This window comes from Ornithorhynchus anatinus, chromosome 1 (assembly GCF_004115215.2).
Source record: "Ornithorhynchus anatinus isolate Pmale09 chromosome 1, mOrnAna1.pri.v4, whole genome shotgun sequence".
NCBI lineage: Eukaryota > Metazoa > Chordata > Mammalia > Monotremata > Ornithorhynchidae > Ornithorhynchus > Ornithorhynchus anatinus.
Genome location: NC_041728.1, coordinates 144,663,188 through 144,690,587, shown reverse-complemented (window position 1 = coordinate 144,690,587; position 27,400 = coordinate 144,663,188). Strand labels below are relative to the sequence as shown.

General features: G+C 48.3%; 1 protein-coding gene across 1 annotated transcript in view; it reads right to left on the bottom strand.

The window, feature by feature from the left end:
• ACTL6A (actin like 6A) overlaps positions 1–19,412 on the bottom strand; it is a 36,244-nt gene extending 16,832 nt beyond the window's left edge. The window contains exons 1-8 of the mRNA XM_029059750.1: positions 19,308–19,412; positions 11,521–11,597; positions 11,192–11,366; positions 10,409–10,509; positions 3,402–3,499; positions 1,461–1,555; positions 231–337; positions 58–147 (exon numbers count right to left, since the gene is read on the bottom strand). Coding sequence (XP_028915583.1) covers positions 58–147; positions 231–337; positions 1,461–1,555; positions 3,402–3,499; positions 10,409–10,509; positions 11,192–11,366; positions 11,521–11,597; positions 19,308–19,332 — 768 coding nt within the window. The 5' untranslated portion in view covers positions 19,333–19,412. The remainder of the gene's footprint in view (positions 1–57; positions 148–230; positions 338–1,460; positions 1,556–3,401; positions 3,500–10,408; positions 10,510–11,191; positions 11,367–11,520; positions 11,598–19,307) is intronic.
• Between the last annotated feature and the right edge of the window lie 7,988 nt (positions 19,413–27,400).

The window sequence follows — 27,400 nt, the reverse complement described above, 5'->3', positions numbered from 1 at the left end:
TTTGTCTAAAGGGACCACAGCCCTTGCTTATAAGTAGGAGAGAAAGGAGTTACTTACATTGCACATATAATTATGCCAAGACCTCGTAACCTGTGGTAACTTTTCTTTTCTCTTCCAGTTTGCTGGAGATCCCTCACGAACTGCTTCCTGAAATTTCAAATAATATAAAGTCAAATGAACATTTTTCATAGCCTGAAAAGAAAAGCCCATTAAATCCAAATGTTACCTACCTTTGAAGCAATCATATACGGAGGGATTAATTCTACATTCATTTCTTGGAACAGTTCTCTGCACTGCATAGTAATAAAGTCCCCGGCTAAAGGCGATTTCACAATTCCTAAGAAATAGGTTAACAATGTTAATATGACAAATCCACATAAATTAAATCCCCTTGACAAAATTCCCACTTGGCCCCCAAAAAAAAGAAAAAAAGAAACCCACAGACATGTAATTTCCAAAGATTATTCAGTCAGTAGTATTTACTGGACACTTACTGTGTGCACAGCACCGTACTAAGTGCTTGGGAGAGTACAATATAGCAGAGTTAGTAGACAGGTTCCCTGCCCACGAATAGTTTACAGTCTAGGTGGGGAGATTAGGCTGTGAGCCCCATGTGGAACAGGGACTGTGCCTAACCTATCTCATATCTACCCTAGCGTTTAGTACAGTGCTTGGTACATAATAAGCGCTGAACAAATATCATAATTATTTCAGAGTCTGTTTTCCAAAAAAAAAAAAAAGTTTCTTTGATACTAGACATTGGCAGTGAAAATGCAATACATTCATTCAATTGTATTTACTGAGCGCTTACTGTGTCCAAAGCACCATACTAAGCGCATGGGAAAGTTATTATTAAGTGCCGTCGAGTCGTTTCTGATTCATAGCGACTCCATGATATACTTTCTCCAGAATGTCCTGTCCTCTGCTATAATCCACAACCTTTCTAACGGTTCTTCCGTTATCGTTATTGTTCTCTATCCCTAGTTGCCTCTTCCACGTTTTTCCTGGACTTTTCCTAGCATTAGTGCCTTCTCCAGAGAATTAGTCCTCCTGATGATGTGTCCAAACTTGGGAAAGTACAACAATAAACAGGCACATTCTCTTCCCACGAGCTTACCAATTCTGTTACATTGTTCTCCCCCAAAACAGTACGGAGCTCTGCACACGATTAAGCGCTCAATACAACTGATAGACACATTCCCTGCCCACAGTGAGTTAGCAGTCTAGAGGGGGAAACACCTCCCTCCAGCTCCCTTTTTTCTCCAGGTCAGTCAGAGAAGCCGTCGCTATCCTCGCTGACTGCCCAGAATTTGGGAAACTATGCTAACAGCCCAACCACCCAAATAACGCCTAGCCCTTTGTCGCTATCATTTAATTGTTGATTTTAAAAGAATTTTCCCCCGCTTTCTCAGGATATGAAAAGCAGGACCCCTAGGACCCCAACTGTCAAAAATACTTACCTTGTTGTAGGACATATCCATCATGCACTGGAATGGCAGTGGTATGAGTGGCTCCACTATCTAAAATCAGGCCGGTGGAGCGACCATTCGCAAATCTAGTTCACAGTCAAGGAGATGAAAGGACCGGAAATCCCCTTTTGAGCGAGGATTGGCTTTAGATCATCGTCTGTAGCATTTAATTCAAATTTAAACACACAATTCCCACATGTAGCTCCGGTTTAAGACACGCCGTAGAAATAATAGCAGAGTAAACCGGCAATATGAAACTGCAAATCACTCAACGTGAAGAAGGTCGTAGGATTTTCAACTCACCGTTATGGGGAAGAATTGAATCGTAGTAAACACTGCAAAAAAAGTTAACATCTCATTCACCTGACTCCTGGGGACAAAGTGAATTTCCGATATAGGTTCTCTTTGCTCTCCACATGACTTGGGCATTTGCAGAAGGACAAACAGTCCTTTAAAAGAATACCTTAAGTGAGGATCTGCTGACGAATTTCATTACTAATAAATCTGTGCTTTTTGAGAGAAAGGTATTTTATAAATTCACGTTATCATCATAGTACCATTGAAATTCTAGGCCTTTGGCAGCAGACATTAAATATTACTTTATAAACTTTTAATACCACACAATATACTAATTTCAAGTGCCTGATGAGTTCCCAGAAAGGCCTCCTGTCTAAAAACCCAGGGGAAGGGGGAAGACAAAAAGTATAAAACCCTAACTAGATTTAACATTAAGAATCTCTTCGTGATTTTAGGGTTCCTGTTCTCCACTCCCTGCAATACTGGTTTAAAAAAGAGTTATATTTGTTACCCTTCTTCTTTGGTAGTTGCACAATTATCAATTTCTATTCCCAAGGCAAAAACAAAAAACCCACAAACCATTATAGATTAACTTTCTAACTATACCAACATCTGATTATTTTGCAATTACCCCCCATATTTAGAATATAGTAAGCACTTAAAAACCATAGTCATTAGTATTATTACTATTAATACAAGGCAGCAAAAAAAAAAGAACCCCTTAAAATAAGGCCAGTGATAGGGCCATATAATGGTAATATTTGAGTCATCATCATCAATGGTATTTATTAAGCGCTTACTATGTGCAGACCAGCGTACTAAGCGCTTGGGAGAGTATAATACAACAGACACACATTCCCTGCCCCCAAAGAACTTATATTCTAGAGGAGAGACACAGATATTACCATAAATAATTTGAAGTATATAATTTAAATATATGTACATAAGTGCTGGGGTGGGGATGAGGGTGGGGGGGGGATCCTTTTAAAAATGCTAATTGATAATCTTGCCAGCTACAAAATTTTCTATTTGGAAAAGACCATTTTTCTACCATTCCAAAAGTTCAGCATACATTAAGGGTTATGAAAGTCCACTGAAAATAATCCTTAGACTGTCAATCTTACTCCAACCAAATCTATTCCAAACCTAACAGGAAAAGTAACTGATTTTAGGTTCATTGTTTTTACTACCTCTGTGGTAGATGTTGATGAGAAAATCATTAAAGCTTGGGGAACCAAAGGGAGGAAAGAGAGGAAAAACTCCATGAAAATCCAAGACGATATTTAATTCCTTAAGCAAGATTTTAATAAAACTATAAAACAGTAAAGTCTAATAATAATATTTGTTGAGGACTTACTACATTGTAAAGTAGTGGAGTAAATAGAAGATAAACAGTTCTGCCACAGTCCCTGACCCACAGTCTAAAAAAAGGAGGGAAAACAGATAGTTAATCCCAGTTTTACAGATGAGGTAACGGAGGCACAGAGAAGTGAAGCGACTTGCACAAAGTCACAGAGCAGGCAGGTTGGCGAGCTGGGATTGGAAGCTAGGTCTCCTGACTCCTAATCCTGTGCCTTTTTTCAATAATTATTTTAAAACCATTATTTTTGAAACCCATATGCAGTAGAAGGATACGCTGTAAGGACTGCAGTTTTGCAAAGGAAGAATGCAGGGATGTTGTAGTGTTCAAACATCAACTCTGTCAATTTCTCCCTCTTGGCTCTTGTATTCCACTAGAAGGGGAAAAATTATAATAGTTAATTTATCTCAAGTTTAATATGTGTGTGTGTGTGTGTGTGTGTGTGTGTATTGTGTATATATATATGTATATACACATATATATGTGGAGAGAGAGAGAAAGAAACAGGCAAAGGGAAACAAACAGAATAATCTTCCTGTAAACATTCTGGCCTATGAACAGTACTTTTTCATGACAAAATTTGCTTCCAATGCCAGATGCAAGTTGCTTGCTGGCTGCTGTAAATTTTTGCACTGTAAGATCATTCATTCATTCATTCATTCAATAGTATTTATTGAGCGCTTACTATGTGCAGAGCACTGTACTAAGCGCTTGGGATGAACAAGTCGGCAACAGATAGAGACAGTCCCTGCCGTTTGACGGGCTTACAGTCTAATCGGGGGAGACGGACAGACAAGAACAATGGCACTAAACAGCATCAAGGGGAAGAACATCTCGTAAAAACAATGGCAACTAAATAGAATCAAGGCGATGTACAATTCATTAACAAAATAAATAGGGTAATGAAAATATATACAGTTGAGCGGACGGGTACAGTGCTGTGGGGATGGGAAGGGAGAGGGGGAGGAGCAGAGGGAAAAGGGGAAAATGAGGCTTTAGCTGCGGAGAGGTAAAGGGGGGATGGCAGAGGGAGTAGAGGGGGAAGAGGAGCTCAGTCTGGGAAGGCCTCTTGGAGGAGGTGATTTTTAAGTAAGGTTTTGAAGAGGGAAAGAGAATCAGTTTGGCGGAGGTGAGGAGGGAGGGCGTTCCAGGACCGCGGGAGGACGTGACCCAGGGGTCGACGGCGGGATAGGCGAGACCGAGGGACGGCGAGGAGGTGGGCGGCAGAGGAGCGGAGCGTGCGGGGTGGGCGGTAGAAAGAGAGAAGGGAGGAGAGGTAGGAAGGGGCAAGGTGATGGAGAGCCTTGAAGCCTAGAGTGAGGAGTTTTTGTTTGGAGCGGAGGTCGATAGGCAACCACTGGAGTTGTTTAAGAAGGGGAGTGACATGCCCAGATCGTTTCTGCAGGAAGATGAGCCGGGCAGCGGAGTGAAGAATAGACCGGAGCGGGGCGAGAGAGGAGGAAGGGAGGTCAGAGAGAAGGCTGACACAGTAGTCTAGCCGGGATATAACGAGAGCCCGTAATAGTAAGGTAGCCGTTTGGGTGGAGAGGAAAGGGCGGATCTTGGCGACATTGTAGAGGTGAAACCGGCAGGTCTTGGTAACGGATAGGATGTGTGGGGTGAACGAGAGGGACGAGTCAAGGATGACACCGAGATTGCGGGCCTGCGGGACGGGAAGGATGGTCGTGCCATCCACGGTGATGGAGAAGTCTGGGAGAGGACCGGGCTTGGGAGGGAAGATGAGGAGCTCAGTCTTGCTCATGTTGAGTTTTAGGTGGCGGGCCGACATCCAGGTGGAGACGTCCCGGAGGCAGGAGGAGATGCGAGCCTGAAGGGAGGGGGAGAGGACAGGGGCGGAGATGTAGATCTGCGTGTCATCTGCGTAGAGATGGTAGTCAAAGCCGTGAGAGCGGATTAGTTCACCGAGGGAGTGAGTGTAAATGGAGAACAGAAGAGGGCCAAGAACTGACCCTTGAGGAACTCCAACAGTTAAAGGATGGGAGGGGGAGGAGGCTCCGGCGTAGGAGACCGAGAATGATCGGCCAGAGAGGTAAGAGGAGAACCAGGAGAGGACAGAGTCCGTGAAGCCAAGGTGAGATAAGGTATGGAGGAGGAGGGGATGGTCGACAGTGTCAAAGGCAGCAGAGAGGTCAAGGAGGATCAGAATGGAGTAGGAGCCATTGGATTTGGCAAGAAGGAGGTCATGGGTTACCTTAGAGAGAGCAGTCTCGGTAGAGCGGAGGGGACGGAAGCCAGATTGGAGGGGGTCTAGGAGAGAATGGGAGTTAAGGAATTCTAGGCATCGATTGTAGACGACTCGTTCTAAGATTTTGGAAAGGAAGGGTAGTAGGGAGATAGGACGATAACTGGAGGGGGAAGTGGGGTCAAGAGCGGGTTTTTTTAGGATGGGGGAGACGTGGGCGTGTTTGAAGGCAGAGGGGAAGGAGCCCTTGGAGATTGAGTGGTTAAAAATAGAAGTTAAGGAAGGGAGGAGGGCAGGGGCGATGGTTTTAAGAAGGTGAGAGGGAATGGGGTCCGAGGCGCAGGTGGAGGGGGTGGCACTTGCGAGGAGGGAGGAGATCTCCTCTGAGGATACTGCAGGGAAGGATGGGAAAGTAGGGGAGGGGGTTGGTGGGGGGGAGGGGAGAGGCGGAGGGGTGACTTTGGGGAGCTCAGACCTGATCGTGTTGATTTTCGTGAGGAAATAGGTGGCCAGATCATTAGGGGTGAGAGATGGGGGAGGGGGAGGAACAGGGGGCCTAAGGAGAGAGTTAAAGGTCCGGAACAATCGGCGGGGGTGACGGGCATGGGTGTCGATGAGGGAGGAGAAGAAGCTTTGTCTGGCGGAGGAGAGGGCAGAGTTAAGGCAGGAAAGGATAAATTTGAAGTGTGTGAGGTCGGCTTGGTGCTTGGACTTTCGCCAGCAGCGCTCAGCAGCTCGAGCATAGGAGCGTAGGAGGCGGACGGAGGAGGTGATCCAGGGCTGTGGGTTAGTGGAGCGAGAGCGGCGGAGGGAAAGGGGGGCGAGAGAGTCGAGATGAGTAGAGAGGGTGGAGTTGAGAGCGGAGACCCGATCGTCGAGAGTGGGAAGAGAGGACAGGGCGACAAGGTGAGGCGAGATGCTATTGGAAAGACGGATGGGATCGAGAGAGCGGAGGTCTCTGTGGGGCAGTAGCGAAGATTTGCAGGGGGAGGGAGTGTGAGAGATGAGGCAGGTGAGAAGGTTATGGTCCGAGAGAGGGATTTCAGAGTTGGTGAGTGAGGAGATAGTGCAGCGGTAGGAGATGACGAGATCGAGGGTGTGACCGAGTCGGTGAGTGGGCGCGGTATGGTGGAGGAGGAGGTCGGCAGAGTCGAGGAGGGATAGCAGGCGGGCGGCAGAGGAGTCGTCGGGTACATCCGTATGGATGTTGAAGTCTCCGAGGATCAGAGTGGGCAGAGAGAAGGAGAGAAGGAAGGTGATCATTCAGACCACTCAAACGCAAAATCTTAACATGTTCCAAAGTGTTTGAAAGCCATGGAAAAAAAAAATAACAAAAAACCACAGAACAGGCAAACAAACTTCAGATTCATTTATCGAGGGACACCCAATTCTCCCTGCCCTAACATGAAAGTTTAGTTAACCTGCACCTAAAAAAATTTTAAAGCTAATCATCAACATTAATGGCCACTGATAACACCCCTCATTTTGTACTGGAAAAAAAAAGGCAGTTGAAGGAAATGTGTGAATCGTGAACTCGGCTGATCCCCCAACCTCTCGTCTCTCCCTACCCCAATCCTTCCTTCACTCTGCCGCCCATATCATTTTTCTACAAAAAGTTCAGTCCATGTTGCCCCACTTCTCAAGAACCTCCAGTGGTTGCCCATCCACCTCCACATCCAACGGAAACTGCCTACCATTGACTTGAAAACACTAAAACGCTTTAATGTCCCTTTAGTGGCAAGGTGGTTGAGTATTGCCCCCTTCTATCTTACCCTCACTGATTTCCTACTAGAACCCAGCCCACAACCTTGGCTCCTCCAATTCATTCATTCAATCGTATTTCTTGAGCGCTTACTGTGTGCAGAGCACTGTACTAAGCGCTGGGAATGTACAATTGCGCAACGGATAAAGACAATCCCTACCCAACAACGGGCTCACCGGCTAGATGCCAACCTATTCACTCTACCTCAGTCTCATCTATCTTGCCACTGCCTTCTTGCCCAAATTCTTCCTCTGGCCTGGAACTCCCTCCCCGTTCATTTGGGACAGACCGCCACTCTCCACCTTCGAAGGCTTATTAAAAATCACAACTCCTCCAAGAGGCCTTTCCTAAGGCCTCATTTTTCCTACTCCCTCCTGCATCGCCTAGGCACTTGGAGTAACCTATCAGTTATTTAATGTCTGTCTCCCCCGTACCACTGTGCCTCCTTGGTGGGAGGGATCACGTCTACCAACTCTATTGTACTGCATTTTCTTGAGTTTAGCTAAGTAAAGTCCTCTGCACAAAGTAAATAAGTTGTTTGTTTATGTATATTAATGTCTGTCTCCCCCTCTAGACTGTGAGTTCATTGTGGGCAGGGAATTTGTCTGTTTATTGTTATATTGTACTCTCCCAAGTGCTTAGTACAGTGTTCTGCACATGGTACTTAATAAATACAACTGAATGAATGAATGAATGAAAAGCACTCCACAAATACCCCTGATTGATTAAGGAGCTACTAATGCCTCATATGGTATTAACTTAGAACCGAGCCAATCAGGGGGAGGATGTACTGGGCCTACCTAGCTGCAGGAGAGACCCACAGCCGTGTTTGGAGAAGGGCTATTTGAGCCACGATTCTGGGAGGGCAAGCCCAAGGTAAAGGTGTGAGATATTCACCCGAGCCAAGAGGGTGAAAATATCCCGAGAGATTTTCGGCTCCGCAAGAGTGAGGTTTCTGCTCCTCCGAGGGAGGAATGGCACAGAGCTGTCCTAGCCCCTGAAGGATTGACTCCAAGAAGGCCAGACTGGAACCTGTGATGCCCTCAGAGAAGAGGGGAAAGAACCAGTGGCCCACCAGCATGGGGACAGGCCCACAGAAAAGTAGACAGAGGCAGTCCTTGGGTGGCCGAGGGGGTGGGGCGGGGAATATTCGATCTAGGGAAAGGAGGCTTGGATCAGAATTCTGTTTGTTACCCGATGAATGCGCTATTATGGGATATTATGGGGAAGGAGCGTGGCTCAGTGGAAAGAGCATGGGCTTTGGAGTCAGAGGTCATGGGTTCGAATCCCGGCTCGGCCACTTGTCAGCTGTGTGACTTTGGGCAAGCCACTTAACTACTCAGTGCCTCAGTTACCTCATCTGTAAAATGGGGATTAAGACTGTGAGCCCCTTATGGGACAACCTGATTCCCCTGTGTCTACCCCAGCGCTTGGAACAGTGCTCGGCACATAGTAAGCGCTTAACAAATACCAACATTATTATTATTATTATTATGGGAGCTCTATCAAGGGTTTCTGAGAGCTCCGTTCTGCTGCCTGTCTGCGGTACGAGCGGAGGAAAATCTTCAGAAGCCAGGGAGAAACGTGGACCTGGGAAGCCAAGGGAGGGGGAAGCAGTCCTTTTCTCGGAGGGCTTCCCAAAGCCAATCCCAGCAGGAAATAGTGAGCTACTCCTCGAGTGATCCCTTTGCCTTCAGAGCGATGCCTGGGTTTGAGAGGAGAGGTGATGGCGGCGATAAGCAGCGCAAGGATTTGGGTTCTTTAGGCAGGGGTCCCAAAACCTTGCCTGTCTCAGGAAAGGAAGCACGGGAGGGCTTCTGGAGCCAGCAGATGTTAGCGTAGGCCTGGGGGCTTCCAGAGTCATCTGAGGCTTGATTTCAGCCAGGATATAGGGCTGAAAACCCTCAGAAATGTCCCAAGCCCTCACGGCAAATGCTGGAAGGTTTTTTTTAGGGGGGATTTCTTTGGCTCTGGCCCGGCACCGCTTCTGCTGTTTAGGTGGACAAGAGGTTGAACAACCTCTCCCATATAGCTCTTTGTAGCAGAGGTGGGGCGGTTTATCAGCTCTGGCGTACTACCTCGACAACTGTCTGGGGTCACAACTGAGACAAAAGATTGCCGCTCTTTACTCCAAGAGCTGGGTCAAGCGCTGATTATGTGTCAAGAACCGTACTATGCTTTGGGGTAGCTACAAGAAAATAAAGTCGGACACAGTTCCTGCCTCACATGAAACCCCCAACTGAAAGAGGGAAAGAGAACAGGCATTTAATTTCCATTTTACAGATGAGGAACCTGAGGCACTGGGAAGTTAAATGATTTGCCCTGGGACACACAGTAGGCAAATGGGGAGCCAGGAATTAAACCAGGAACTCTCAGGCCTGTGCTCTTTTCACCTGGTCATGCTGTTTCTCCATCTTAAGTATCTTGAAGCTTACAGTATTTTACAATTAAAATACTGTAACCTTTCCAAGACGGGATTGTTCCTAACTGGTGCACTGTACTTTCCCAAGCGCTTAGTATATTCTGCACAAAGTAGGTACTCAATAAATACCACTGATTGACTAAAAGTCCAAATGACTTCTAAATTACAAGAACTGGAAGAAATCAACTACAATCAGGCAAGATAAAATTACATGGACAATTTTGAGAATGCTTTAAGAGTCTGCTTAAAACAGTTCAGATTTCACTAAGCTGCATTTATGCTTTCCATTTCATATTGCAGCTCATTAAAACTATGAAGCTACATTTTAATGATGTTAGCATGCACTCACTACTTTAGTTTTTCTTTTTTCCCTTCCGCTAAGAGAAGGGTATGTCTACTAATTTAAAGCTAGGGTGCAAACAGTCAGCTTAATTTTTATCATTCTTTTTATGAAGGCCTGACACTGTCGCACATTTTTCACTTCTTTCTATAAAAGACTGTCTAAAATTTCTAGAAACATTTTTACTCTCAAAGTAATAGTGATTATATTATGTGCTTACTTTGTGCAGAGGACTGTTCTAAGTGCTGGGAGGGAATATAGGGTGGTAATTAGACATGGTTCCCATACCTGGGGGCGGAGGGGGACACACCATCTAAGAAGTAATGGAAGATCCTACACAAAAATCTAATTAGAGCAATATGATTTTTAAAAGTGAAATTTTAGCTACCTTTAAGAAAACAAAGAACGTGATTTTAAGTTTCGGCAATGGAAAATTTACTAAATAACTTCCAACTTCAGTACAATGTAATAAAATCTAAAGCATTATATCATTTCTTCATAGTCTGTGACACTAATGAAATTCTATTTGGAGAAACTGGGAAAATTCTGGCTCACCGGTGCTTCCGACATCAGAACAGGGTGTAAGCTGGCTTCTGATTTGACATGCATTTTGTAGGTATGATCCAAAATCGCCTGGAAACTGTCCCAGTCTTCAACTGTAATCAAGAGTATTATTTTTAATATTACGCATTTCCACTGAGCTGATAATCCTAAAACGGACAACACCCGTCAAAAATGTCACCTTCTTTTAATTTTCTAAACACATTACCACCAAAGTACCATCCTTCTGAACAGTATTTTACATATCCAACTCACTTCATACTTCCAAGGGCTTCTGACTAAGGCTACTTACTAGATGTCCCCCTTTGTCCTGGACAAGGCCCATTTCGGGATCTCCTGCCTTAACTGTAACAAGTCCCCAGCTTCAGACGAAGCCAACACTGACCCACAGTGATTACGGTTTCCACTTCTTCCAACAGACCAGAATACAGAGGCATCGACATTACACATTTTGAGGTAAGCTTTTCTTGATACACAAAATACCAATATATGGAATTTCATACACGTGGGCACACATGTAGTCTAAGGCCTGAAAAAAAAAATTCAGTAGACAGAGATCACAAATACAAGCCCTGACTTTACTGGCTAAAATCTGGTACATTGCAGCACGATTGTGCGGCAACCAATACGACTGTTTAGAATTACATATATATGATTCAGACGTGCACGTCTCACTCTGAAACCAAGTTGCGTCTTAGAAACGAAAGGCAACCCCGTTACAAGCAAAAGGGGCAAGTGGTCGAGCAAATGCAAAGCGGTCATTCTTAAGCACCATACTCATTCCATTCTTTAAAGGTGAAATGGCCTCCATGTTCTCTCTTGGAACCCGCAGCGCGTTGGTGTCTATGTAGTACGTCGGGCCGCCCTGTTTCCCTTTATCGCCATCTATTTCCATCAGCGTGCTCCCATCGTCCCTTTCCAGCACCACTCCGATGGCCGTTGGAAAATCCACCTGCAATCCAGGCAGAAAGAAGGGAAAGGCATACTGGATTTTATCAACCAACACCCCTCGTGCTATTTTCTTGAAACGAAATCCCAGGCCTCAGTTTCGTGGGATAGAGTTGCTCCCTTCTACCGTGTGGTTTAATCACTTCAATCGCACTTACTTTTGGGCAGTCCTCACCAGCGTAGCCTGCTCTCACGGTGTAGGATCCGATGTCAAACACGAGGGCCCCGACTTCATCTGAAAGGATAAATGGAGAGTAACTGAGAGGGAGCTGCTTGTGAACAATCCTTGGTCCCACTGGAGGTGGACTGAGGTCAACGGAGGGGAGCGGGGGCGCCTAAAGGAAGATAAGGAAGCAGCGTGGCCTAATGGATAGAGCGCGGGTCTAGGAGTCAGAAGGACCTGGTTTCTCATCCCGACTGTGCCACTCATCTGCTGTGTGACCTTGGGCAACTCATTTCATTTCTCTGTGCCTCGGTTACTTCGTCTGTCACACGGGACAGGGACTGTGTCCAACCTGATTAGCCTGTCTCTTCCCCAGAGCTTAAAACAGTGCTGGACACACAGTAAGCTCTTGAACAAATACCATCACCATCATCACCAAGGAAAACATTCAGACGGCTCGTTCCTCCTTTAAACTTTTCTCGGGGTCCAGGAGGACAGTATTTCCTGGAGTCTACATTTCTTTTGGAGACTGGAACTTTCTGGGAGGAGGATGAAACAAAAACCGCTGGAATTTTTAATTCATAAAGCGAAGGGTTTTAAAGAAGCTTCCACTCTCTCTCGTCCCCGGAGCTCACCGCTTTCACTTGCCCAGCTGTTCTGAAGAGCACCTCTCATTCTTCACGAGCACGCACGCTCAGGCACAAGATAACTTGGAAGTAATAGCTATTTACTCAGCACTCACTGTGTAGAGCACTGTACTAAGTGCTGGAAGAGGAAAAGTCTAAGGGGAACTAGGTTTGTTGAGCTGAGGTTGGTGTTTGGTCTTTCAGGTTCCTTATTTCTCTTCCTACTGATATTTGGTGAAAAAAATCAGTATTTACCTGGTTTTCCTTTAGACTGTAAGCTCCCTGTGGGCAGGGATTACATTTATCAACCCTTTGTGTGTGTATATATATGTATACACACACACATATAAAAAACGTGGCTTAGTGGATAGAGAACAGGCCTTGGAATCAGGACCTGGGTTCTAATCCAGACTCCGCCACCTGTCTGCTGCGTGACCTTGGACAAATCACTTAACCTCTCTGTGCCTCAGTTACCTCGTCTGTAAAACGGGGATTAAGAGTTTGAACCCCTTGTGTCCAACCTGATTAACCTATCTTCTCCAGTGCTAGAACAGTGCTCGGCACATAGTAAGTGCCATAATTATTATTACTTTCCGAAGCCCTTCGTACGGTGGTCTGCACACCATAAGCAGTCAATAAATGCTTTACAACAGCTGGATTTCCAGGATGAACTGAGGGCTCTCTGATCACCTTGGGGACGCAGCAGGCTCCAATCTAATTCTCCAATCCAGGGTCCCATGGTCCACGGGCAACAGTTGAAAGCTTTTCCCTGCCACGGGTCTTGGGGAGTGCCCAAGACACGATACTAGCCGTGCAGCGGGTGGAGAACAAATATAAACAGTAGCAATACCATTTATTGAGTGCCCACTGGGGCACAGTGTCCTGTGCTAAGCGCTTGGGAAGAACAGAGTGGTGACATGTTCCTTAACCACAGAGGCCTACCAGCTTATGGGGGAGGCAACATAAAAAAACTTAGAGAAATCAGAGTAAATAATTGAACGTTTAGTCCCATAAGCAAACAGGCTCACCGACAGGATGAATATAAAGAAATCTGTAGGTGCTGGAGACGGCTGTGGGTTTGTAAGCCCGTTTCCAATGTTTCCCGATGCACTGTGAGGTTTTTTTTAATTTTTTCGTATACTCTCCGTTAAAGCGCTTACTCTTTAGAGTACTATGTACAGAGCACTGTTCTAAGAGCTTGGGAAAATACAACAGATTCATCAGGGCAGGCTTCCTGGAGGAGATGTGATTTTAGTAGGGTTTTGAAAATGCGGAGTGTTGGTTTGTCGGATGGGAAAGGAAAGTGAGTTCCAGACAGGAGGGAGCCCCAGTCAATGCTTTAAGAGATGCAACAGCGTGGCTTATTGGATAAGAGCCCGGGCCTGGGAGTCAGAAGGACCTGGGTTCTGATCCCAGCTCCACCTCTTGTCTGCTGTGTGACCTTGGGCAAGTGACTTAACTTCTCTGTGCCTCAGTTATCTCAACTGTAAAATGGGGATGTAGACTATGAGCCCCATGTGGGACAGGGACTGTGTCCAACCTGATTAACCTGTATCTACCCCAGTGCTTAGAACAGTGCTTGGCACACAGTAGGCGTTAATCAAGTACTCTATTATTTTGCAAGAGTGGAAGAAACAATCTTTGTGAACAGGTGGCTGAGACCGTCAGGTCCACAGTGACCTCCTCAGCCACACATGCCGCATGAGGGAACGTCACCAGGAGGCATTACCTGCAAACACAGAGGATGGCTTAACATGAAGATGGCATTCTTGTACCCATCGTGCCCAAATCACATGGATGCCCATTTTTTCCAAACGTGTCACACGCGTGTTCCCTAATTCTGCCATCATGTCGTAGTCAAAACGTGGGGTGAAAACATACTACGGCAGAACTGAATGGCTATCTCTAATCCATATGCACAGACACGCATTTTTGAGAGAACAGGACAGCAACAGAAGAGTGATACTTTTTCAAAGATAGGGCAATGAATACTTTTTTTGGTTCCTTCTTCTCTTAGTATTTGGCGGGGTGAGGTCTTCCTCTAGCCTGTAAACTCATTACGGGCAGGGAACTTGTCTTCTAACACTGTTGTATTGTATTGTCCCAAGCACTTAGTACCGTGCTCTGCACGTAGTATGCGCTCAATAAGTATGAATAACTGATTCCTCTGTTACCTTTTTTGATCCTGTATTTTGCTTTTCCGCTGTTTTTTGTACAAAGGGAAAGGGCCTTTGTTAAAGCGAGCAGTACAAATAAGGTGAGGGTTCGGGAGTGTTTGCTGCGGATGGGATTAGCGGAGATATTGTGTTCCACGTCCACAGATTGCACCCTTTCTCTGTCGGCCATCCGGCCAGACAAGCTGCTGGGTAGAGGGGGATCGGATGAGTGTGTATATGGTTCAGAGCAAATCATCAGTCACTCAGTCATTTATACTTATTGAGCACTTACTGTGTGCAGAGCACGTATTAAGCACCTGGGAGAGTACAATATAACAGAAACTTTCCCTGCTCTCACTGAGTTTACAGTCTCATTACTGAAAAGATCAATCAAGCACGTAATAATCATAATAATGGCATTTGTTAAGCGCTTACTATGCGCCAAGCACTGTCCTAAGCGCTGCCCTACTAGTGCGAGAATGTTTTTCCTCTTCCATCAACCCGAAGTCCTGTGAAACTCGAGTAGCCCCTTTTGGCCTTAGGTGGAAGACAAGGCCTTGATTACTGCATCGGCCTCCTGGCTTGGCCACGCAGCTTCCCGTCTCTCCCCACTCGGGTCCGTGCTTCGCTCTGCTTCCAGGATTATTTTTCTAGAAAAGAGTTCAGTCCAGGTTTCCCCGCTCCTCAGAAGCCTCCAGTGGTTGCCCAGCCCCCTCCGCACCCAGCAGGGGCTCCTCGCCGTCGGCTTTGGAGTCCTCGGTCGCCTTGCCTCCTCTCACCCAACCTCCTACTGGAATCCCGACCGCCTTCCAGTCAATCGTATTTATTGAGCACCTACTGGGTGCAGAGCACTGTACTAAGCACTTGGGAGAGTACAATATAACAGAGCTGGTAGGTATTTTCCCTGCCCACCCTGAGCTTACAGTCTAGAGGGAGAGACTATAACCCATTACGACGAAGCCCGCACACTCCGCTCCTCAACCTACTCGTTGTACCTGAATCTAGTCTATCTCGCTGCCAACCCCTCACCCACGTCCTTGCCTCTGGCCTGGAACGCCCTCCCTCCTCATATCCATCAATTATTCTCCTCATCTTCAGAACCTTATTAAAAAACACATCACCCCCAAGACGTCTTCCCCGACTAATTTTCCTCTTCTCCCACACTCTTCTGCATCTCCGCTGCACCCTTTATTCGGCCTTCCTTCGGCCCCACAGCACTTAGGTACATATCTATCATCTATTTAAATTAACGTCCGTCTCCCCCTCTGGACTTTAAATGTTGGTATTTGTTAAGCCCTTACTATGTGCAAAGCACTGTTCTAAGCGCTGGGGGGGATATACAAGGTGATCGGGTTGTCCCTCATGGGGCTCACAGGCTTCATCCCCATTTTACAGATGAGGTAACTGAGGCACAGAGAAGTGAAGTGACTTGCCCAAAGTCACACAGCTGGCCAGTGGCGGAGGCGGGATTAGAACCCATAACCTCTGACTTCCAAGCCCAGCCTCTTTCCACTGAGCCACGCTGCTTCTCTAAGGGAACGCGTCTACCGACTCTGTTATACTGTACACTCCCAAGGCGCTTAGTATAGTAATCTATAGTAGAGAAGCGGCGTGGCTCAACGGAAAGAGCGTGGGCTTGGGAGTCAGAGGTCATGGGTGCGAATCCCAGCTCTGCCACTTGTCAGCTGCGCGACTGTGGGCAAGTCACTTCACTTCTCTGTGCCTCAGTTTCCCTCATCTGTAAAATGGGGATTAACTGTGAGCCTCACGTGGGATAACCTGATGACCCTGTATCTACCCTGGCGCTTAGAAAAGTGCTCTGCACATAGTAAGCGCTTAACAAATACCAACATTATTATTATTAATCATCTGCTCACCATGTACTACTGATGATTTTCAACCACAGAGGGCACTTCTAAATCATCCCTCCCCATTCCCCCTTCTCCTCCTCTCTGCTCTTCCCCCTTCCCCTCCCCACAGCACTTGTACATATTTATATATATTATTTGACTATTTTGTTAATGATGTGTATACGTCTAGGATTCTATTTATCTTGATGATACTGTCGTAAGACTACTTGTTTTGTTTTGTGGTCCGTCTCCCCCGTTTAGACTGTGAGCCTGTCGTCGTTGGGCAGGGACTGTCTCCATCTGTTGCCGAATTGTACCTTCCAAGCGCTTAGTACAGTGCAGGCGCTCAATACTACTGAATGAATGAATGAATCCTTGAGCCCTGGCAAGTTTTAAGGGGCCAGAAATGTGTCCCAGAGCACAATTTATTTTTTGAGGAGCAGATCTTGCCCTTCGGCACCTCTCATCCGTGTGAAGGACTGAAATCCCACCAGCGGCCTGGTTTTGGAAAAATGACAAAAAGCCACCTGATGATACGCTGGGGGGGGGGGGGGGGGACCCTCACTCCTGCCAGTAGCCGGGGGCGACCCAGTCCGAATCCGCCCTCATTTGATGCCCCGGCCCAACCATCCCTAAAACTTGCCATCTGACACGTTATACGTTACATTTAACATGTGCATTTTAGGGGACATGGGGTGGGGGTGGGAAACTACCTTTCCCAGGCACCCACGTAATGATCAAACCTAGATCTACAAGTGCAGCTACAACAGCCTCAAAGCCCCCTCCGGACTGTAAGCTCGGGATGGGCTAGTTCTGCTGTAGTGCGCTCAGTACAGTGTTCCACATACAGTAAGCGCTCAATAAATAGCACTGATTGGCCGATGCCAAGAAAAGTGAACTAAGGGTGGGAGACCTGATTATCTTGTATCCATCCTGGTGCTTAAAACAGTGCTTGGCACGTAATAAGCGCTTAACCAGGACCAAGCCGAACGAAGCGGGGCTGGAGGCGGGAAAGGGGCGCTGCTCGCACTCTCCCAAGTGCTCAGTACAGGGTTCCGCACACAATTAGCGCTCAATACATACCACTGATCAACTGTTGCCAAGGAATTGAACTACGGGTGGGAAGGAGAGCGTGGGCCCCGGGGGGGACGGGGGACAGGGACCGACCTCATTCTCCTCTAAGCACCCCGGTGCTCAGAACAGCGCTTAGCACAGAGTAAGCACTCAAGAAGGCCCATCATTAAGGAGCCGAAAGAAGCAAGGCAGGGACGGGGGGGCGGGAGGGAGTTAAGGGGCGTTGCTGGCATTCTCCCAAGCGCTTAGTTCACTGCTCTGCACACAGTTGGCACTCAAGAAATACGACTGAATGAATGAGTAGGCGCTCAATAAATACCACTGATTAACTGATGCCAAAAAAGGTGAACTACGAGTGGGAAGGCGAGCGTGGGCCCCAGGGGGGACAGGGAATGTGTGCGACCTGATCATCTTGGATCCCCTCCCCGGCGCTTAGAACAGCGCTTAGCTCAGAGTAAACACTGAAGGAGGCCCATCACCAGGAAGGAGCGGAAAGCAGCAAGGCTGGGGCGGGAGGGATTTAAGGGGCGCTGCTGACACTCTCCCAAGCGCTTACTCCAGTGCTCTGCACACAGTAGGTGCTCAATAAATACGATTGAATGAATGAATGGGCGCTCAATAAATACCACTAATTAACTGATGCCAAGAAAGCTGAGCGATGAGTGGGAAGGCAAGCCTGGGCCCCGGGGGGGAGAGAGGGACTGTGTGCCACCTGATGATTGCCACCTGGCGATCTTGGATCCACCCCCCCCCCCCAGCGCTTAGAACAGCGCTTAGCACAGAGGGAATACTGAAAAAGGTCCATCATTAGGAAGGAGCGGAAAGCAGCAAGGCAGGGGCGGGAGGGAATTAAGGGGCGCCGTCGGCCCACTCCCAAGCGCTTAGTCCAGTGCTCTGCACGCGGTCGGTGCTCAGTAAATACGAATGAATGAATAGGCGCTCAATACATACCACTGATCAACTGTTGCCAAGAAACGTGAACTACGGGTGGGAAGGCGAGCGTGGGCCCCGGGAGGGGGCGGGGGGGCGCCGGGATGGACCTCATTGTAGGCACCCGGGCGCTCAGCACAGCGCTTAGCACAGTGTAAGCGCTGAAAAAGGGCCGGGATTAGGAAGGAGCCCGAAGGGAGCGGGGAGGGAGGCAAGGGGCGCCGCTGGCCCAAGCGCTTAGTCCAGTGCTCTGCACAAAGTCGGTGCCATCACTACTATTAGTAGTATAATATACTAATGTATTGTTAGTAATAATTATTATTATTACTAATTGTTGTTAGTATAATATACTAATATATTTTAGTAATAATAATAATGATGCTCTTTGTTAAGCGCTTACCATGTGCCAAGCACTGTTCTAAGCGCTGGGGTAGATACAGGGTCATCAGGTTGTCCCGCATCAATATTGTTAATGAGATGTACATCACCTTGATTCTATTTATTTGCTATTGTTTTAAGGAGATGTTCTTCCCTTTGATTCTACTTACTGCCATTTTTCTCGCCTGTCCGTCTCCCCGATTAGACTGTAAGCCCGTCAAAGGGCAGGGACTGTCTCCATCTGTTACCGATTTGTAGATTCCAAGCGCTTAGTCCAGTGCTCTGCACATAGTAAGCGCTCAATAAATACTATTGAATGAATGAATGCTCAATAAATACGAATGAATGAATGAATAGGCGCTCAGTAAATACCACTAACTGTTGCCAGCAAAAAGTGAATCGCGGGTGGGAAGGCGGGAGGGAGCCGGGGGGGGGGGGAGGGGCAGGGACGGACCTCATTGTAAGCACCCTGGCGCTCAGCACAGCGCTCAGCACAGTGTAAGCGCTGAAAAAGGGCCGGGATTAGGAAGGAGCCCGAAGGGAGCGGGGAGGGAGGCAAGGGGCGCCGCCGGCCGTCTCCCCAGCGCTCAGCACAGCGCTCCGCGCATAATAAGCGAGGCCGCTTGGTCCCCGGGCGCGCAGCGCAGCGTTGCGCGCAGGGTTGCGCACAGCGTTAGGGCCGCGGGGCAGAGAGGAGAAGAAGGAGAAGAAGGAGGAGGAGGAGGAGGAGGAGGAGGAAGAGGAGGAGGAGGGAGGGCGCTCACTGACCTCCGCCGTAGACGCCGCCGCTCATGGCTGCGGCTCCCGCGCCCGGGAACGCGCGACCTCGGGCGGCGGCGGCTCCTCCGACCTCGGGCGGCGGCGGCGGCGGCGGCGACTCCTCCGGCGCCCACAAAGCGGGCCGACGCACACCGCCGCGCCACCGCCCCCGCTGCCTCCCCGCCGCACGCCAGCCCGCCAATGACGGCCGGGCCCCGCCCCGGGACCGACCAATGGCGACGCGGCCCGCCGGGCTCGGGGGCGGGGCCCGGCCCTCGCGGCCAATCGGAGACGGGGAGGGGGGCGGGGCTAGGGGAGGGCCGGGTTTGGTTGCAGCGCGCGCGGGGAGGGGGCGGGGCCTCCAACCGGAAGTGGGGGGGGGCGGTTGGAAAGAGGCGCCAGGCGGGCTGGGCCTGGGGGGGGGGGGGGGGGGGGGAGGGGCGGTCTCAATCCACAAGCAGCAGCGGCGGCCTCATAAATAATATTCTTTCCATCGATCGTGTTTATCAAATTCTTACTAATAATAATGTTGGTGTTCGTTAAGCGCTTACTCTGTGCAGAGCGTCATACAGGGTCATCAGGTGGTCCCACGTGAGGCTCCCAGTCTTCATCCCCATTTTACAGAGGAGGGAACTGAGGCGCAGAGAAGTGAAGTGACTTGCCCAAGGTCACGCAGCAGACAAGTGGCAGAGTGCTTATTGTGTGCAGAGCACTGTACTAAGCGCTTGGAAGAGTACACTGTAACAATAAAAAGACACATTCCCTGCCCACAGTGAGCATGCAGTCTAGAGCTTGGGCCTGGGAGTCAGAAGGTCATGGGTTCTAATTCCAGCTCCGCCCCTTGTCTGCTGTGTGACCTTGGGTAAGCTGCTTAACTCCTCTGTGCCTCAGTGACCTCATCTGTAAAATGGGGGTTGAGACTGTGAGCCTCACGTGGGACAGGGACTGTGTCCAGCTCGATTTGCTTTTATCCAGTCCAGCACTTAACAAATACCATCATTATTATTAGAGGACCTCCTGGCTTCTCTAAGACTCTCCTCTCCCATTTTATTAATGGTATTTATTAAGCGCTTACTATGTGCCAGGCACTAGACTAAGCGCTACGGTAAATGCAAGCCGATCAGGTCGGCCACAGTCCGTGTCCCACATGGGGCTCACGATCTTAATCCCTCTTTGCAGATGAGAAAAGTGAGGCACAGAGAAGTTAAGTGACTTGCCCAAAGTCACACGGTGGACAAGTGGTGGAAATAGGATTAAAACCTATTTTAATGGTTTAATGCGAGAGGCTCGCATCTCCTCCTGCCTCCGGGACGTCTCCACCTGGATGTCGGCCCGCCACCTAAAACTCAACATGAGCAAGACTGAGCTCCTCATCTTCCCTCCCAAGCCCGGTCCGCTCCCAGACTTCTTCATCACCGTGGATGGCACGACCATCCTTCCCGTCCCGCAGGCCCGCAATCTCGGTGTCATCCTTGACTCGTCCCTCTCGTTCACCCCACACATCCTATCCGTTACCAAGACCTGCCGGTTTCACCTCTACAATATCGCCAAGATCCGCCCTTTCCTCTCCACCCAAACGGCTACCTTACTATTACGGGCTCTCGTTATATCCCGGCTAGACTACCGTGTCAGCCTTCTCTCTGACCTCCCTTCCTCCTCTCTCGCCCCGCTCCGGTCTATTCTTCACTCCGCTGCCCGTCTCATCTTCCTGCAGAAACGATCTGGGCATGTCACTCCCCTTCTTAAACAACTCCAGTGGTTGCCTATCAACCTCCGCTCCAAACAAAAACTCCTCACTCTAGGCTTCGAGGCTCTCCATCACCTTGCCCCTTCCTACCTCTCCTCCCTTCTCTCTTTCTACCGCCCACCCCGCACGCTCTGCTCCTCCGCCGCCCACCTCCTCACCGTCCCTCGGTCTCGCCTATCCCGCCGTCGACCCCTGGGTCACGTCCTCCCGCGGTCCCGGAACACCCTCCCTCCTCACCTCCGCCAAACTGATTCTCTTTCCCTCTTCAAAACCTTACTTAAAAATCACCTCCTCCTAGAGGCGTTCCCAGACTGAGCTCCTCTTCCCCCTCTACTCCCTCTGCCATCCCCCCTTTACCTCTCCGCAGCTAAAGCCTCATTTTCCCCTTTTCCCTCTGCTCCTCCACCTCTCCCTTCCCATCCCCACAGCACTGTACTCGTCCACTCAACTGTATATATTTTCGTTACCCTATTTATTTTGTTAATGAATTGTACATCGCCTTGATTCTATTTAGTTGCCATTGTTTTTACGAGATGTTCTTCCCCTTGACGCTGTTTAGTGCCATTGTTCTTGTCTGTCCGTCTCCCCCGATTAGACTGTAAGCCCGTCAAACGGCAGGGACTGTCTCTATCTGTTGCCGACTTGTTCATCCCAAGCGCTTAGTACAGTGCTCTGCACATAGTAAGCGCTCAATAAATACTATTGAAAGAATGAATGAATGAACCCAGGACTTTCTGATTCCCAGGCCTGTGTTCTATCCATTAAGCCATGATGGTTCTGCTATAATCCCTCTGGCCGCTCATTCTCAGTCTCTTTTATGGTCCCTTCCTCTACTTCCCACTTCCTAAACTGAGGGAATCCCTCAAGGCTCAGCCTCTGGATCCCTTCCCGGCCTCATCACAGCACTTACACTCATGCCCGTACCTTATTTTAACGTCCGACTACTCCTCTAGAATGTAAACTTCTGTGGGCAGGAAACATGTCTACCAACTCTGTTATATCATAAATAATAATAATGTTGGTATTTGTTAAGCACTTACTATGTGCAGAGCACTGTTCTAAGAGCTGGGGGAGATGTGGGGTCATCAGGTTGCCCCACACGAGGCTCACAGTGTTCATCCCCATTTTACGGATGAGGTCACTGAGGCACAGAGAAGTTAAGTGACTTGCCCACAGTCACACAGCTGACAAAGGCAGAGCCAGGATTCGAACCCATGACCTCTGACTCCCAAGCCCGGGCTCTTTCCACTGAGCCATTCTTGTACTCCTCCTCAGTGCTTAGCATGGTGCTCTGCCCATAGTACAAAATGAGTTTACAGTCTGGGGCGGGGAGAAAGACGTTAAATAAATACAATTGCAGAAATGTACATAAGGGCTCTGGGGCTGGGGGGCGCGAGGGGATGAATCAAGTGAGTGAAGCAGTGTGGCCCGGTGGATAAATCACAGGCCTGGGAGTCAGAAGGACCTGGGTTCTAATCTCAGCTCCGCCACCTGTCGTCTGTGTGGCCTTGGGCAAATCACTTGAGTTCTCTGTGCTTCGGTTACCTCGTTTGTAAATGAAGATTAAAACTATAAGCCCCGTGTGGGATAGGGACTGTGTCCAATCTAATTGCCTTGTATCTACCCCAGCGCTTATTACACTGCCTGACACATAGTAAGCTCTTAACAAATGCCACAGTTATTATTATCCTCATTATAATTATTATGGGGAGCAAGTCAAGTGAGGCAGAAGGGAGCGGAAGAGGAGAAGAAGGCTTAGGCAGGGAAGGCCGCTTGGAGGAGATGAGCCTTCATTAAGTTTTTGAAAGGGGGGAGAGTAATCGTCTGTCAGATTTCATTCATTCATTCATTCAATAGTATTTATTGAGCGCTTACTATGTGCAGAGCACTGTACTAAGCGATGGGAATGTACAATCTGGCATCAGATAGAGACAATCCCTGTCCAAGGACGGGCTCACAGTCTAATCGGGGGAGACAGATGGCAGAGCTAAACAGAACGAAACAAAAACAAGACAACATTATCACGATAAATACAATCAAGGGGATGTGCACCTCATTAACAAAATAAATAGGGTAATAAAATAAATATATATAAATGAGCACAGTGCTGAGGGAACTGGGAGGGGGAGGAGCAGAGGGAAAGGGGGCTTAGTTGAGTGGAGGTGAAGGAGTTAGGGGAGGAGCAGAGGGCAGAGGGGAAGCAGAGGGAGCAGAGGGAAAAGGGGGTAGCTCAGTCTGGGAAGGCCTCTTGGAGGAGGTGAGCTTTCAGTAGAGCTTTGAAGAGGGGAAGAGATTTGAGGAGGGAGGGCATTCCAGACCAGAGGCAGGACATGGGCAAGAGGTCGGTGGTGAGATAGACAAGATGGTGGTACAGTGCTGCTTATGAGAAGCACTCATAAGCACTCATAAGCAGGTACGCTGCTTATGAGAAGCAGTGTGGCTCAGTGGAAAGACCCTGGGCTTGGGAGTCAGACATCACAGGTTCGAATCCCGCATTTGCCATTTGTCAGCTGTGTGACTGTGGGCAAGTCACTTAACTTCTCTGTGCCTCAGTTACCTCATCTGTAAAACGGGGATGAAAACTGTGAGCCTCACGGGGGACAACCTGAATACCCTGTATCTACCCCGGTGCTTAGAACAGTGCTCTGCACATAGTAAGCGCTTAACACATACCAACATTATTATTATTATTAGAGTGAGAAGGTTAGCATTAGAAGAGCGACGGCTTTGGGCTGGTTTGTAGTTGGAGAGTAAGGAGGTGTGGTAGGAGGGGGCAAAGTGGTTGAGTGCTTTAAAGCCGATTGTTTCTGTTTGATGTGGTGGTGGACGAGCAACGACTGGAGGTTCTCGATGAATGGGGAAACATGGCCATAATGTTTTTGTGGAAAAATGATTCGGGCAGCAGAGCAAAGGATGGACTGGAGTGGGCAGAGACAGGAGGCTGGGAGGTCAGTAAGGAGGCTGATACAACGAACAAGGAAGATTAAGACAAATGCTTAGATTAACATGATAGCAGTTTGGATGGAGAGGAAAGGGTGGACTTTAGCGATGTTGTGAGAGTCGACTTGCGGGATTTAATGATGGATTGAATATGTGGGTTGCATGAGAGAGAAGAGTCAAGGGTGATGCCAGGGTTACAGGCTTGTGAGACAGAAGGGATGTGATGCCATCTACAGTGATGTGAAAGTCAGGGGAAGGACAAGATTTGGGAGGGAAGATAAGGAGTTCTGTTTTAAACAGGTTAAGTTTGAGGTGACGGCGACATCCAAGTAGCGATGTCTTGAAGGCAGGAGGAAATGAGAGACTGCAGCGAGGGAGAGAGATAAGGGCTGGAGATGTAGATTTGGGAGTTATCCAAATAGAAGTAGTAGCTGAAACCATGTGAGCGAATGAGTTCTCCAAGGGAGTGGTTGTAGTTGGAGAGTAGAAGGGGACCCAGAGTGAATTTTGAGGGACACCCACAGTTGCGGGGGAGGCAGAGGAGAAGGAGAATGAGCGGCCAGAGAGATAGGAAGAGAACCAGGAGAGGACAGCGTCAGTGACGCCGAGGTTGAATAATGTTTCCAGGAGGAAGAGGTGGTTGACAGTGTCAAAGGCGGAGCGGTCGAGGCAGATTAGAATGGAGTAGAGGCCATTGGATTTGGCAAGAAGGAGATCTTTGGTGACCTTTGAGAGGGCGGTTACTGTGGAGCGAAGGGGATGGAAGCCAGTTTGAGGGGGGTCAGGGAGAGGAACTTGAGACTGTGGGTGTAGACAACTCGATCAAGGAGTTTGGAGAGAAATGGTAGGAGTGGGATGGGGCGATTACTGAAGGGAACCGTGGGGTCAAGGGAGGGTTTTTTTAGCATAGGAGAAGGATGAGCATGTTTGAAAGTAGTGGGGAAGAAGTCATTGGAGGAGGACAGTTGAACACTATTCTGATCACTTGGGAGAGTACAATGCAAGAGAAATTAGCAAACGCATTCCCTGCTCATAATGAGCTCACAGTCTAGTAGCGGGGAAGAAGTAGTTGGAAAGTGATTAGTTGAAGATGGCAGTCAAGGAAGGAAGAAGGGAGAGGCCGAATGTTTTACAAAGGTATGAAGGGATGGATTTGAGAAGCCTGGGCGGAGTGGGTAGATTTGGAGAGGAACAGAGAGATTTCATCGTGAGTTAATGTAGGGGATTGGGATTGGAGAGGAACAGGGGAAATTTGGGGATTTAAATTTTGCTGATGAGGTATGTGGCCAGGTCATTAGGGGAAAGAGATGGTGGGGCAGAGGGATAGGACGTTTAAGAATGGAGTTAATAATAATAATAATGTTGGTATTTGTTAAGCGCTTACTATGTGCCGAGCACTGTTCTAAGCTCTGGGGTAGACACAGGGGAATCAGGATGTCCCACGTGGGGCTCACAGTCTTCATCCCCATTTTACAGATGAGGTAACTGAGGCACAGAGAAGTTAAGTGACTTGCCCACAGTCACACAGCTGACAAGTGGCAGAGCTGGGATTCAAACTCATGTTAAATGTCTGCAACAGCTGGCAGGGTCAGTGGGTATGGAAGTGAATTAGGTCGGAAAAGTATTTTTGTCAAGCAGTGGAGAGGGCCGAACTGAAACAGATAAGAATGAATTTAAGGTGGATAAGGTCGAGAGAGAGGCCTGGATTTCCTCCAACAGCACTCCGCAGCTTGGCCACAGGAGCAGAGGAATTGGACTGTGGAGGTGATCCAGCGTTGCGTGTTAGTGGCAGGAGACTTTCAGAGGGACCGGGGAGCAAGGGAGTTTAGTTCATTGGAGAGGGTGGTGTTGAGCATGGCAGTTTGTGCATCAGGAGAAGGTAGTTTGGTATGGAGACCAAATGGGATAGGATGGTTGTAGAATACTGGAGGGGGTCAAAAGAAGAGAGGTCTCTGTGGGGGAAAAAGGACAGATTTGCAGGAGTTGGGTATATGGGAAAGAGAGCAGATGAGGAGGTTGTGGTCAGAGAGAGGAAATTAAGAACTAGTGAGGGTAGAGATTGTACAGTTACTGGAGATTATAAAGTCAAATGCCCAAGTTGGTAGTGTGTGAGGTGGGGTAGAGATGATGATCCGGGCAGCAAGGGATAAAAGAGATTAGAGAGGGGAGAGATTTGGAGCAGAGAAAATGAGTGAGAGGACTGAGGCAGTGGCCCAGCCTGGAAATGACAACAATTTTAATCAGTGGGAGAAGCGGCATGGCCAGTGGGCATAGGTTGGTTCTGGGAGTCACAGGCACCTGGGTGCTAATCCCGGTTCTGTCACTTGTCTGCTGTGTGACCTTGGGCGTCACTTCACTTCCCTGTCTCTCCGTTATCTCATCTGTAAAATGGGCAATAAGCCTGGGAATCCTAAGCGGGGCAGGGACTGTCTGTCCAACTTGATTAATGTGAATTTACCCCATTGCTCAGTACAGTGCCGGGCACATAGTAAGTGGTTAGCAAATACCGTTTTTTAAAAAAATAGTGTGGGGAAGGAGGGACGGGTCCATGAAATTCTAAAGACCCAGAGATCCAGAAGCCTGGGAAGTTGTTTAGTATAGTGCTTTGCACACAGTAAGTGCTCAGTAAATACAATTGAATGAATGAATGAGAAGCAAATCTGGGTTTTCAGGCAGCTGCCCGATTTTAGCTAGCTTCAGCCACTGAGTGGCAGCAAAATCTTCCCAAGTTAGAGCTCTTTGTTATAACAGGTAAAGGCAGAGCGCAAACATTCACAGGATCATGTTGGTTTACCTCTAATCTCCCCGAAGCTCCTTCCATGATGGGAGATAAAGAAAGTGGTACAGAACCACTGCAGTTAAAAAGGTGAAGAAATTTCGAAGATAGTCTGGTACCTGAAACACAGTTCTTCAAGATTTATGGGCAAGGAACAAGCCTACCAACTGTTAAATCGGGCAACATATCTACCAACTCTGTTATATTGCACTCTCCCAAGCACTTGATAGAGAAGAAGCAGCGTGGCTTCGTGGAAAAAGCCCAGGCTTGGGAATCAGTGGAGTCAGGGCTCATGAGTTCGAATCCCAGCTCTGCCACTTGTCAGCTGTGTGACTGTGGGCAAGTCACTTAACTTCTCTGTGCCTCAGTTCCCTCATCTGTAAAATGGGGATTAAGACTGTGAGCCCTACGTGGGACAACCTGATTCCCCTGTGTCTACCCCAGCGCTTAGAACAGTGCTCTGCACATAGTAAGCGCTTAACAAATACCAACATTATTATTAATTCCACCTCTGCCACTTGTCAGCTGCGTGACTTTGGGCAAGTCACTTAACTTCCCTGGGCCTCAGTTAGCTCCTCTGTTAAATGGGAATGAAGCCTGTGAGCTCCACGTAGGACAACCCAATTACCTTGTATCTAC